Here is a 13,213-nt window from a genome sequence, read left to right as displayed (position 1 = left end):
CCGGCCACCTACCCTCCACGGTCACGTTGTCCACGGACAGCTGCAGGCTCTTGCCACGCCGGACCACCCTCACTGTGTGCCACTCATTGTCATTGAGCTTGTGCCCCGCAAAGAGAGTCTCGGGGCCTTTACCTGCAGCACCAAGGGGGGAGTGAGCACCACGCCCGCACACGGCCGCAGACATCTCCCGTCACCACCCCCGGCGCAGGGAGCCCACCTGCACATGTGCACGCTCAACTTCTAGCACACGTCAGTGTGTATGCCCCTTGCCTCACACCGGTAGTGCATGCAGGTGAGTCTTTCACACCTGGGGTCACGAACCCAATTCGTCCAGTCCTACTGCTTCGCGTGACGGCAGAGGATGCCAGTTGTATAGAATGGGACATGAACGTTGGCCCTGAACACAGACACACCTTCCCCTCGTCTCCTGAGGACCTGTAATGCGTGACTCTTGCAGCTGAATTCTCAGACCTAACACTCAAAACAGGACACCCCCCCAAAGGAAGGGCACCCACAGCTTCACCCTCCACATGCACAACCCAGCTCGGACCTGCCGTCACTTTCTTGTACATGCCTGTTTAACTCTACACCCTGGGACTGCTGTCCCTGCACAGCACTCAAAGAGCCTGCTCTGTTTCCTGGAAACTGTGGCCATTTCTTGACAGTGGCGTTGTCACATCTGTCCCACGTTGCTGGGCTTTGTAGCACCTCTGAACCACCCCTGCGTCCCGAGCGCTCAGTCTGCCTGGGGCTCAGGGTGCTGGCCTTAAAAGGCCTCAGGTATGTGCACACACTGTGCCACGACCACGTTAAAGCGGGGCACTGAACACACAAACTCTCTATGTGTGCCTTCCATGCCCACACACTCCTTTAGGTGATCTGACTGCAAGGTGCACTTTGTAGAAACTCCCCGAGACTGAGCACCTAGCCCAGGGGCAGAGAGACCTGGAGCTATCTACGTCAGCTCTCCTTCTGATTCCCCACCCACGGCCCTCACTGCCAACTCTGGGGTTTGACAGGAACTCTGCAGACTCAGGCAATAAAGGCTAGACTTTGAGGCTCTGGGCATGCCCCGCCCCTTGCCCAAATCGTCTTTCTCGTGTGCCTCGCCTGCCCCCTTGTGGTCACTGAAGGATATGCATCATTATGTCTCCAGGCTTTGTGTTTTTGCAGCAGGGGCCACCTAGCTCCAGGTTTCTGCCTGCTGCTGCTGCTGCTGCTGCTGCTGCTGCTACTGCTGACTGAAGACAAGGTGTCCTGCCCTCCCTTTCCCGGAACCCATAAGCATCCTCACCAACTACTTCTCCCTGGTCCTGCATCATCTTACTCATCCTGCCCTCCACAATTTCCCTTCCCAACACCATGCCTGCTCCCCTCCCCACACACCTGGCCTCACAACCCAGAACTGAAACTCTCTCTCCCCGCTCCCTCCATCCCTTTCTCCCTAAACCCCAATGTCCAGCCTCCCAGAGCCCTCGGGTCTCTGCAGAAGAAGAGGGAAGCCACTTACTAGGTGCGCAGCCGATGCGCAGGCAGTCTGGGGGGCCGTGGGGTGGGCAGAGGGGGAGGGAGAAAAAAAAGGCAAAACAAGGTTTTTTGGTTTTTTTTTTTTTTTTACATCCTTCACAGGGAGGGGTATCTGCAGGCAGGGGTTCCCTCCAGGGCCACTTTCTGGGGACCACGCGTGCCCAGGTGCCCTTTTCCCTTCCTCAGTAGGACCCTTGTCCTTCCTGCCCCCAAGAGGGTTTCAACCCTCCCCAAAGCCAAGAGGCAGGGCAGTCAGGTGGTGGGAAGAGGGCTTGTGTTCCCCTTTTTGAGGGGCCCAGGCCTCTCATGTCTGAGGGAGATAGGCACCTCGGGAATCCCAGCCGTACAGGGGATTGCCAGGGGATGAGGGCTTGGCCGACCCCACATCTACCCAATCCCTAGGAGGGAGGTGGGCAGGGAAGGCCAGGGTCCCTGCATCCCCTGCTCTGGGATGACACCCTGCTAAGAGCTCAGGTGTGACACGTCACTCCTCAAGCTCTGAGCTCAAAAGAGGGGTCTGCCCCAGGGTCCCCTTCCTAAGGCCATATACCTCCCAAAGCCCCAGAGGCCGGCACCACCCCTACAGGAACCTTCCTTCTATCCATCTCTGCCTTGGGGGCACCAGGCTACCACTAGGTCAAAGAACACCCTGAAGAACTAGTGCTTTGTCAGTTTTCCTAAGGAGAAGCCAAGGCCTCAGATAGGGACACCAAGATCTGCAAGATCAGTGACTTCTAGGCCCAATGAAAGTCACTGACAAGCAAAGGCCCTCAATCCTGCCCTGGGCCTGGCATTGCTGTCCCCCAGTTTCAAGTCTGGAAGGGTCTCTCATGGTTAGAAAACCCAGACTTACACAGAGCCAACATCCCAGGCCCCCAAGAACCTCCGATCAACCCTTTGGTTGGTGGGAGTCAGCAAACCCTTTCAAGGGGACAGAGCCCTGGGTCACTTGAAGTTCTAGTGTGCCCTTAAGATGCCATAGCACTTCATAAGCCCAAAGCCTGGCCAGGCTGGAGTGAGTGATGGCACTGGCTGGAGCTACGAGGCAGGGGAGCTGGGTCCTCACCTCAGTCCTCCACAAACTCCCTGTGTGACTTCAGGCAGATCTCCCTGAGCCTGGGCTTCTCTTCCTCAGTGCTGGGAGGCTAGGGCAGGTTGAGGGTGTACCCTGGTGTGGCCCTGGCCCTTTGGGGGACAGTCTTCAACCCTAGTTAAGAGTGACGCCCTGGCCTCCTGTGGGTTCTCCATGAACAAGTTCTGCCCAGGTGCCCGACGGCCCAGGATGCAGCTGGCATCCCTTGGGCCGGGGAAGGTTCCTGCAGTGGTGGTAACCAGATACCTCCTGTGGCCCTGAGGTCATGAGCCCCTCAGGCAGTACAGCTGAGCTCCACACGTTGTCAACCACAGTAGAGTGGGAGGAGCCGCGGGGACCCTGAGTCACAGCCTGGGCACCAAGGGAACAGTAGAAGACCAAAGGACAGACAGGAGAGGAAGCGAAGGGTCACAGTGAGGGGAAGGAGGCTGAGTGAGGGTAGGGAGGAAAGAGGAGGAACCAGGAACAGAGGGAAGGAAGCTGGTCAGGATGAGCGAGGAAGGGTGCCAGGCCCTGGAGTCAGGTCCCAGGGGCTCTCTCCGAGCCAGCAGAGTCTTCACCAATGAAGGGTCCAAAAAAGAAAAAAGGGGCTGGAAGGGCAGGTCGGTCTCCTACAAGGGAACAACCCAAGGGAAGCACTTGACTTTCCCATCCCGAGGAGAGGCTATTCCAGGGGTGTCAGGGTGTCCGTCTGTCCAGAGAAGAGGTGACAATTCCAGCCTACCCTGCAGTGACTCCCCCTCAGAAGCCCCTTTGAAGATGGGTATCGGGGGGCCAGGACCCCGCTGAAGGAAAGCAGGGAGAGCGGGCTGGAGAGAGAAAGCGGCTCTTCCATACACATTCCCCAAAATGCTGTTCCGAGAGTGATAACCAGTAGCTCGCTAGTCAGCAGCCGGCGCCTCAAGAGCAGGGAATGGATGGGCACACCGATGCCAGACGTCAAGATCGGGGTGATGGTGTGAACATGAGATGGGATGGGGTGGGTGGGGAGCAAACAGCCCACATGGAGAGGGATGAAAGGAACGAGCATGGTTCCCTGGCTTGCTCTAACTCACTTCTGGGGAGGTGGGGTGAAGACAGCCAGCCCCCAACTCCACACAAGGAGCCTCAAAAACACCCAGCCACTTCTCTCAAGAGGCACGGCACAGAGGTCCCACTCGGCTCTGGCAGACATAATCACTGCCAGCCCCTGGCGGGGGGGCGGGCAGTGGGTTCTTCCAGGGCTCTGGGATGTCACGTGTATTCCTGCTGACTTCAAACATGACCAGAGGGTCCATGTCAGAGCTGGGCATCTCTGGACACCCCCAGCTTCTGAAGAGAGAGCAGGGAATGCACGTGGGCAGGGGCTGAAGGAGCGGGGCCCTTGCAGCCTAGACTGCCCTTCGTGGAGATTTCATGGGTACTTCCTAGAGACAGACCAGACCCAGGGCAGGCAGCAAGGAGCAGACCACACTGCAACAGGGCGAAGAATCCAGGGACACTAGCATTCCTAGGGACGGAGACCAGCTCCCCCGCTTGGAGACTGTGGCTTGCTCAGAGGCATGTCCTGTGGCCGAACTGCTGGGGGAGGCATTCTCCAGTCCTCTGGGTCCTCTGTCTAGAAGGAGGCATCTGAGCCTTTCTGGCCCTCTCTAAGTAACAGGCTCCCCGTCTCCAGAGGCCATCCCAGAAGGCCCCTTCTACCAGGGCATCTCTGGTACCTCTGCTCCTTCTTCAGGACCACCTCTGAGTGTCCTTGCCTGGAGTCTGCTGAACTGTGTGGCTACCTCTGAACCTCTGGCTTCCCTCCTTACAGGCTCAGATCACAAATCAGATACCAAACCTCTTAGCAGTGAGCCCAGCCCAGAACTACGACCTCCGTGATGCTGCCTATCTGGAGCCCAGCATGCCCTGGGTGGCTCACAGGAGGAATAAAGAATTCGGGGCTGGACTGGACTGGTGACACTGTGTGGGAGCAAGCCCCTGCCCCTGGCTCCATCTTGGGTCCCTCTCCCATGGCTGAGGTGCCACACTGGAGTGTATCTGGAGGCCAGACTGAGGTCAACCTCAGGTGTCCATTCCTCGGAAGCCATCTACCTTGATTTTTGAGACAGTCTCTCACTGTGGCCTGGGGCTTACCAGTTAGACTAGGCTAGCTGGCCAGTAAGTCCCAGAGCCTCCCTGTGTCTACTTCCCCGGCTGGAATTACAAATGCACGCTGGAGACTGAATGCTGGCCCTCATGCTTGCAAGGCAAGTGTTTTACCAGCCGAGCTGATTCCTTGGGCACTTGGGTGAAGATTCTTAGCCCTACTTTATAAAGGAGAAGAGCAGGCTTGGAGAGGGGAATTAACTTACCCAGTGATGGAAGAGTCCAGGTTAGACCCTGGGTCTTCTGGCCCCAAGCCCTGAGCCCTTCATCTCAGCTCCAGGCTGGGCAGCTGGACAGAGACCTCTGAGTCTCTGGTGTCTACACAGAGGCAACAAACCTCTTGGTCCTTAGCAGTGAGCCCAGCCCAGAACTACGGCGGCTGCCTGCCTGGAGCCCAGCATGCCCTGGGTGGTTCACAGGAGGAGGAATTCGGGGCTGGACTGGACTGGACTGTGTGGAATCAAGCCCCTGCACCTGGCTCCACCTTGGGTCCCTCTCCCAGGCTGAGGTGCCACACTGGAGTGGGCTTGGTGCTTACACACCTCTGTGCCCTCCCTCATTCCAGAGGAACCTGCAGACAGATGTGTCTGCCCCAAGTGTTTGGTCTCAGCTTTGTCATGACCTTTGCTAGAGATTAGCTCTCAGCACCCATGTCTCTGTAGATGGGGATAGGGTGGAGCCAGAGGGGTAGGGAGGGCTATTGACTGTCATCAGTCCGGGACATTCAGACTAGAAGTCTCTGAATCTTGTTCTGACTTCTGAGATTCATGAGACACAGACAGAAAGGCCGGCCTGTAGGAAGGAGGTAAAATCCCAAGGGTTAGGTTCCAAGGGCCACCGTGATAAGATATCCTGGCCAAGGATGCCATCTCTCATCTAAAGAAATTCCCGCTTCTTCCCAGGGAATTGAGAACAGTCCAAGGAAGCCAGAGCATGTGTTTTCTCTCTGAGGATCAAAGGCTCCAGGCTTCCCCTGCTTGGCCACACCAAACAGAGCAGAGCCAAACACTCAGCCATGTGAGACGACATGCACACCGTCAGGCCAGGTAGACAGAGCAAAGCAGAATGGCGCAGGGGACGCTGGACAGGACCTTCCTCCAGGGACACGGCCCAGGGATATAGCTGGGGGAGGGGACTGTCATCTGCCCTCCACTCAATGAGCTGCGACTGGAGCAGAGCTGTAGGTACCGCCTCACACCAGCGTGAGGCCCTGGTCACCCGCACAGCCTCCTCCCGGCCCAGCTCCTGCCTCTCAGCCTATCCTTGACCGAAGAGTACAAAGGCCAGGTGAGCAATGACAGTCAACACAGGCCTCTAAACGAGGCCTCCAAAGGCCACGATCTAGCCTAGAAATGCTCCAGAGATCAAGGTAGGGATGAGAATCCGGGTGCACATCTAAAAGCTCAAAGCTCTGGTGTTCTGGAGAGCCCACCTTCTCCCTATGACCAGAACTCACGGTGCTCTGTTTAGCTTCTGGGCCTTGAAGGCTTCTACAGGGCAGGTCCTTGGGTGTGGCGCTTTCATGGTATGCACTGGCCAGCTGGGCCAGCAGCCTGAACACCATAGAGCCTCTCCGCTCAGGGTGCCCTGCACTGCACTCCGTGAAGCGGCCTCCTGGCTCTGCTTCCTGACCTGGCACACAGCTGGCCCTCATAAGAAGTCCCTTAGAAACCAGCCAAATGAGTAACTCTGCCTTCTCTTTCCATCATGACCATGATAACCTAATAGATAACCTAACCATGCCCTCTATGCCTCCGAGGACCAACAGGGATGTGTAGGCTAGACCCTGTTCTCACCCATGGGCAACAGCAGAGATAGTGAGTGGTCTGATGGAGAAAGCCAGCGGGCTGACAAGCCCCACCCAAAACTCTGAACTTGAAGGTCCATGGTCTGGGTTCGGCACCGGCTCCTCCCTAGCAATCACCAGCTTCGTTGTGTTGGCCAAGTCAACACAGAACTTCATAATTGGACCAAGCATGGTGACACACATCTTTAATCCCAGCACTCGGGAGGCAGAGCAGATGGAGCTCTGTGAATTCAAGGCTGGCCTGGTCTGCAGTACCTGCCTGGTGAGCTGGTGTCTTCCCAGAACACCAATGGGACTCACATGAGACACAGCCATGAACACAAGCTGCGAGACAAGTGTGAGGTGGTATGTTCCTGTGTCCAGAATGCACACGGGAACCTGCACACAGCATCCCAGAGACAGCTCTAATCTAAGCGGAGCAGCTAAGGATGGTGGCATACAGGGGCCAGCTGTTTGTCGCCCTTATATCTGCCACTGGGCTGAGCTGAGCTCAGGCTTGTACCTAGCAGATGTCAACAAGCAGTTCCATAATGAATGAGCCCGTGAATGAGCAAGTGAATGCAGACAAGAATGAGTTTGTGCCATCTTGTGTGTGCAGGACAGATGCCACCAACACTCCCTAGGAGTGACTTGAGAGGACAGTTATCACACTCAGACGCATTCCAACAGGTGTGTGTGTGTGTGTGTGTGTGTGTGTGTGTGTGTGTGTGTATGTGTGTGTGTGTGTGGCTGTGTTCTGGGTCACCAGCCCACATTATCGTCAACCATGAAACATTGCTCAAGGCTGTGGGGCCTGGACAGAGACACAGCCCTCAGGGGCTCCGATTCAGGATGCTACTACCTTTCTCCAAACTGCGGAGGTCACCTCTGGCTGGTGCCACCACCAGCTTCTCCAGACAGAGGGGAGTGTAGGTCAGAGTCAGGTCAGGGAGAGGCCGGCAGGCCTGGGACAGGGTGGTTACCGAGGTTGACGGTGAGCTTCATCTGCCCCCCGTCCAGCTCAAGACGCAGAGTGTCGGCTGACTCCCTGGAGGTGGTGGCCATCATGAGTCCATAGGCCCTCTGGGACATGAAGCGCAGGGACACATCCTCTGCCTCTGTGTGCATGGCATTGGGCAGCATGATCTTCATGTACATGGAGCCATCATAGCTTAGGACAGTGGCCTCTGCCCCAGGAGTGGAGAGCAGAGGGATGGGAAACGGGGAAATGGAAAAAGACAGAGAGAAGACAAGAGAATCATTACTGGAAGAGAAGTCTGGGGCTGGCCTGGGGGCACTCTGAAGAGGAATGGAGCACGAGAATGGAAAGTGGGGTCCTTCCGACACAGGACACCGAAGACCAAGACCAGCTCACCTCTCTCACAGACCCGACCCAGAAAGCCGGTCCCGACGCAATCACAGACGAACCGGTTCCAGCCCTCTCGACAGATGCCCCCGTTTCGACAGGGGGCCGACGCACACTGCTTCAGCGTCTCCCGAGAGCAGAAAGGAGCAACACCCACAGCCCCCTGGGCCTCGGCCAGGCCCCGGAGATCTCGACTCCGTCCATCTATGAAGAGGTCTCGAACACAGCCCACGTAGCCAGCCCGGAGAGCAGCTGTCCACACCTCAGGGGGCAGTGGCAGGTCCACCCGGCCCCCCTCGGGGAGGCCACCCAGGTACAGCTCACTCTCTAGGTCCAGGACCTCACTCTCTCCCGTGGCCAAGAATGGTGTGCTGCGGCTGTTCACAGAGATGGAGCCTGGAGACCAAAGGAAAGTGAGCTTCAGTGGGGAGGGAAGTCACAGTCTGGAAAGGGGTGTCCTGAGTTTGCTACTGAAGTCCCCTCCACCCTGCACCCCACACAGGCTCAGGAGAATGACCAACAGCCTTGTCTCTGGGGTCCAGCCTCACTTAGCCTCTGTCAGAACTTCCTAACTATAGTCCTCAAGTCGAGGAGCTTGAGACCCAGTCCCAGATCCCAGCCAGCTGTAGTGTGTTGTAGACCTCTGTGCAGACCCTTCCTAGACACCTAAAAGAGATCTCCAAACTATCCAGGAGGCACATACATTCAAAATCCTGTACCATAAAAGTGTCAGATCACTCACTGGATCATTCCCGCCCCCAGCCTCTCAGACCAGGAGCTGGAGGCAGAGAACCTAGAGGAGACTGTAATAATAGAATCTCCATGTGTGTGTGTGTGTGTGTGTGTGTGTGTGTGTGTGTGTTATTTGTTTGTTCTGGTTCAGGATTTTTGTTTTGTTTTGTTTTTGTCTTTTTAATCAGGGTATCATGCATCCCAGAATGGTTTATGTAACCAAAGATGACCCTGAAGCTCTGATCCACCTGCCTCATCCCCAAGTGCTGGGGTCATAGGCATGTACCATTGTGCCCATTTGTTAGAGGTTTTTTTTTTTTCTTGACATAGGATCTTACTATATAACCCTGGTTGGCCTAGAACTCGCTATGTAAATTAGGGCAGCCTTAAACTCACAGAGATACCTGTCTCCTCCTACTCCTAGGGCTAGGGTGCCTGGTCTAAAGATTTGTTTCAAATTATGTGTGTATATATGTGTGTAATATATATATATTATATCTGTTTGGGAGTATGTACATGTGAGTGCAGGTACCCACAGAAGCCAGAAAGAGTCATCAGGTCTCCAGGAGTGGAAGGTACAGGAAGTTGTGAGCCAGCCAATGGAGCAGGGGGATGCTAGGAAACCATCTTGAGCCTTCTACAAGAGCAGTACACACTCTTAACCACTGAGCAATATATATAATTGTGTAGCCCTGGCTGGCCTATAACTTGCTCTGTAGACCAAGCTGGCCTCAAACTCACTGAGCTCCACCTACCTCTGTCTCCCAAATGCTAGGATTAAAGAAAGGCAAGTGCCACTATGCCCTGAAAGCCCTTTATTTTTTATCCCATGTTTCCCTTTTTCAGGTTCGGACAAACTCTTAAAAGAAGAAAGGTGGAGGAGGAGCCCGCGGCAGTGGCGGCAGCCGGACACAGTGGTTCACACCCGTGACCCCAATACTTAGGGGCAGAGGCAGGGTCACTGCTGTGGTTGAGACCAACCTGTGTGAACAAAGAAAAGCAAAGCTCTAGCAAGGTTTAGGATGGTCAGGAGCCACTGGGCCTCTTAGACATGGGTGTAGACATGGGTGTGGTGGGGACCTTGAGAGGGAGGGCCTGGAGGAGAGGTCCAGAGTCAGAGGAACTCGGGGAGCAGAGTTGAAGCCTTCTTGGCAGACACAACTCCTATTGGAAGCCGGTCCCTTCCTCGAAGCCTTCCTCATCTCCTGGGCTCCCTTGTAAAGGCTTTTGTTTTAAGATTGATTTATTTGTATCTTGTGTGTGTGTGTGTCTGTGTGTGTGTGTGTGTGTGTGTGTGTGTGTGTGTGTGTGTGTGTGTGTGTGTGTGTGTGCCTGCATGTGTGTAGGGGTGTGAGCCACCATACAGGTGCTGGGAATCAAACCCAGGTCTTCTGCAAAAGTAAAAAGTGTCGTTCACTGCCGAGCCATTTCCCCAGCTCCAGCTGTTGTTGTTTAAGGAATTATTTTATTTTTTATGTGTGTACACGTGTGTGCATCCCTATGGAGGCAGTAGAAGAAGTGGGATCCCCTGGAGATGGCGTTACAGGTGGTTGTGAGCCTCCTGGTGTGGTCTGGGAACTGAACTCTCCTCCTCTGAAAGAGCAGCAGGCTGACTCTCTCCAGACCCCAGTGTGTGTGTGTGTATGTGTGTGTGTGTGTGTGTGTGTGTGTGTGTGTGTGTGTGTGTGTGTTGTGATGTGGGGGGCAGGCACAGAGAAGGATATTCAGGAGTCTCCCCTTTCATCCTGGGATCTGGGGAAGGAACTCGGGCCATCAGACCTGACCAGTAGGAGCTTTTACCTGCTGAGCCACGCCCCAGCCAGTGGCCCCAGCCTGTTCTCTCATGACAAGGTTTCACCTGCTTCAGGGTCCTGCGGTTTGCCTCTCTCCCTCTGGATCACCCAGAGTCCCCAGAGCCTGCTGTGACCCATCCTTTGGCTCAGCGATGGAATCCAGCAGGAAGGGAATGTGAGAGGAAGAGGAAAGGTGGACAGTGAGGGGAGAGCTCTGGAGAGGAAACTGACGTGCACTCTGACCTCTGCTCCAGAGCTGTTCCCAAAGATGACTCGGGAGCGGCTTGACTCATCCACTGACCATTGATGAAGAACAGATAAACTAGGTGTGAGCATGGCACTGGGGTGTTAGTCAGACTTCAAAGGAGGGAGTTCTGACTCACACTACAACACAGATGAACCCCGAAAGACACTGTGTTCATTGAAACGGCCGGGCACGAGAAGATAACTACACAAGTCAATACACAAGTCGGATATGGCGGCCCATGCCCGGAATCCCAGCACTCTGGAGGGCTAAGACAGCAGGATCTTGATCTCAAAGTTAGCCTGGGTGACATGTAAGACCCTGTGTTGGAAGGGAGGAGAGAGGGGGGAGGGAGGGGGAAGGAGGAGGGAGGGAGGTGGCTCAGTGCTTAACGTGCTTGCTCCTCGTGTATGAGGCCCAGAGTTCAAATCCCCAGAAACCCATATAAATGCCAGGTGGGTGTGGTGGCCCTCCTGTAACTTCAGCTCTGGAAGGCAGAGACAGGGATCCCCAGAGCAAGCTGGCTGGCCATATCTGTGAGCTCAGGATTTGATTGAGAGACCCTACTGCAATAAATAAGATGGACGATTCCTGATACCAGCCTTGGATCTCCACACACATGTACATCCACATACATGTGCCCTAATATACATGCAAGCATGAACATAAACTCGTGAAAATGGAAAAAGAAGAGGAAGGAGAAATACTCTGTGACTTCACTAATCTAAATTATCAGAGTCGTCAGAGTCGAACAGACAGATGGGGGCCAGAGGCAGGAGGGGGAAGAGGAGAGCTGAGGTTTAATAAAGACAGCCTCAGTTGGGGAAGATGGAAAACCTGCACCTGGATGGCGGAGAGGGCTGTGCAGCAACGTGAGTGTGATCAATGCTGCACTGTGCAGCAACGTGAGTGTGATCACGATTAAAGACTAACACTGTATGTTTTGTGTGATGTGCAATTTACCCCAGTTCCAAAACCAAACTAAGAAGAAAAGTAAAACAGGGGGGAGGCCACGGAGACGGTCGATGTGCGCAGGCACCTGCCGGACAAGGGGACCACCCAAGCTGGATCCCCTGAACACACATGTGGCTGCATGTGACCAAGGTCCCAGCATGCCTCTGGCATGATGAGAGATGGAGACAATCACCCAGAAACCGGCTAGCCTGGGGCATGCTGGGAAGCAGCAGAAACAAGAGAGACCCTTTCTCAAAAAGGTGGGAGGCCAGAACCAGCTCCCCAAAATGTCCTCTGACCTCTACACACATCACGTGGCCCAAGAGCAGACACACAAACACAATTTTAAAAAAAGACAGAAAAACAGGAAAGAGGAGTCTGGGGCGCGGCTCCGCGGGGGCAGGCCCTGGGTTCAGTCACCAGCACGGCAGTGTGGGGACACAGGAAAACAAGGGAAGTTCTCAGCCGTGTTTAAACAGCTGCCCCAGTTCCTGAATGGACGTCCAGCCCGAGGATCGCTGACCACCTGTGTGGAACACTAGCGACTGTCAGTGAAGACCCAGGGGTGCTGTCCTGAGGGCAGAGCCGGGGAGCTAACGTCCTTTCTCTGGGGAGGGCAAAGGAGAGCAAGGCCTCCCTTCTGGGAGGCCCGCAGTCCCCTCCTCCCTGGGAGCAGAGGAGGTCATTCCACCCGACTCTCAGGCCAGCGGTGGTGACAGCTGTGGAATGAGAAAATGTAGCTGACGTTGATAAGCACTTAAATTGGATAGTGTGTCAGGCCTCATTTGTATCAATTCTCTTACTTAGGTTCAACAAGATGGAGGCAAGCACACCAGAATTAGCAGGCAGGAAACAAGAGCCTGGGCGACGGGAGGCTGGAAAGGAAGGATGAAGGAGAGGGTGGCTAGAACAACAGAAGTTTTGAGAAATAGTCCGCAGCCACACCGCTCAGAATACATCCAACGTCACCCGACCCTAGAGGCTGGTGTGGTGGCCTATTCACTGCGTTTCTGGTGGCCAGAATGAGGTGGACAGTCTGTCTGCCAGCCCACAGCTAGTGCTCAGAGAGTCAGGCAGTGGCTGTGTACAAGACTGCACTCAGACAACCAAACATGGATGGAAATGTTTAAAGGAAGGATTGTCTGTACTGAACACATACAGATACTGCTGTCCTTACTCACCAAACAACATACTAATGACCATCACAAAACTACTATGTAACTAGAAGCATTTATACTCTCTCTCTCTCTCTCTCTCTCTCTCTCTCTCTCTCTCTCTCTCTCTCTCCAAGGCGAGCCTCAAATTCCTTATGCAACTGAGGGTGACCTTGAACTCTCGATCTTCCTACCTCTACCTCGCTAGTACTGGGATTACAGGCGAGCACCACCGTGCCTGGTTTACGTGGTGCTGGAACCCAGGCTTCGCGCATGCTCGGAGTGCGCTCTACCAGCTGAACCCCATCCCGACCTAGCCCCAGAGTCTACCTTCTGTTAGGTAATTTGAGGACTCAAGAGATGACTTAAGTTACCCAGCAGGATGTGTACAGGTGATATACGATACTACGCTGCCTTTTATAAGAGGTTTGAAC

General features: G+C 54.8%; 1 protein-coding gene across 21 annotated transcripts in view; it reads right to left on the bottom strand.

The window, feature by feature from the left end:
• Positions 1-13,213, bottom strand: part of Nrxn2 (neurexin 2) — a 103,913-nt gene that overhangs the window by 42,566 nt on the left and 48,134 nt on the right. For 10 of the 21 annotated variants that reach the window (XM_015999148.3, XM_015999146.3, XM_042259806.2 and 7 more), the window contains 4 exons: positions 7,912-8,298; positions 7,520-7,723; positions 1,511-1,537; positions 13-132 (listed from right to left, as the gene is read on the bottom strand). In XM_015999148.3, the coding sequence (XP_015854634.2) occupies positions 13-132; positions 1,511-1,537; positions 7,520-7,723; positions 7,912-8,298 (738 nt within the window). Of the gene's footprint in view, positions 1-12; positions 142-1,510; positions 1,538-7,519; positions 7,724-7,911; positions 8,299-13,213 lie in introns of all 21 variants that reach the window. The other 11 variants (XM_076557985.1, XM_076558032.1, XM_076557991.1 and 8 more) reach the window with 2 other exon arrangements.

Source organism: Peromyscus maniculatus, chromosome 1 (genome assembly GCF_049852395.1).
Source record: "Peromyscus maniculatus bairdii isolate BWxNUB_F1_BW_parent chromosome 1, HU_Pman_BW_mat_3.1, whole genome shotgun sequence".
Classification (NCBI taxonomy): Eukaryota; Metazoa; Chordata; class Mammalia; order Rodentia; family Cricetidae; genus Peromyscus; species Peromyscus maniculatus.
The sequence above is the reverse complement of the archived record's forward strand: the minus strand, read 5'-3'. Positions and strand labels throughout refer to the sequence as shown.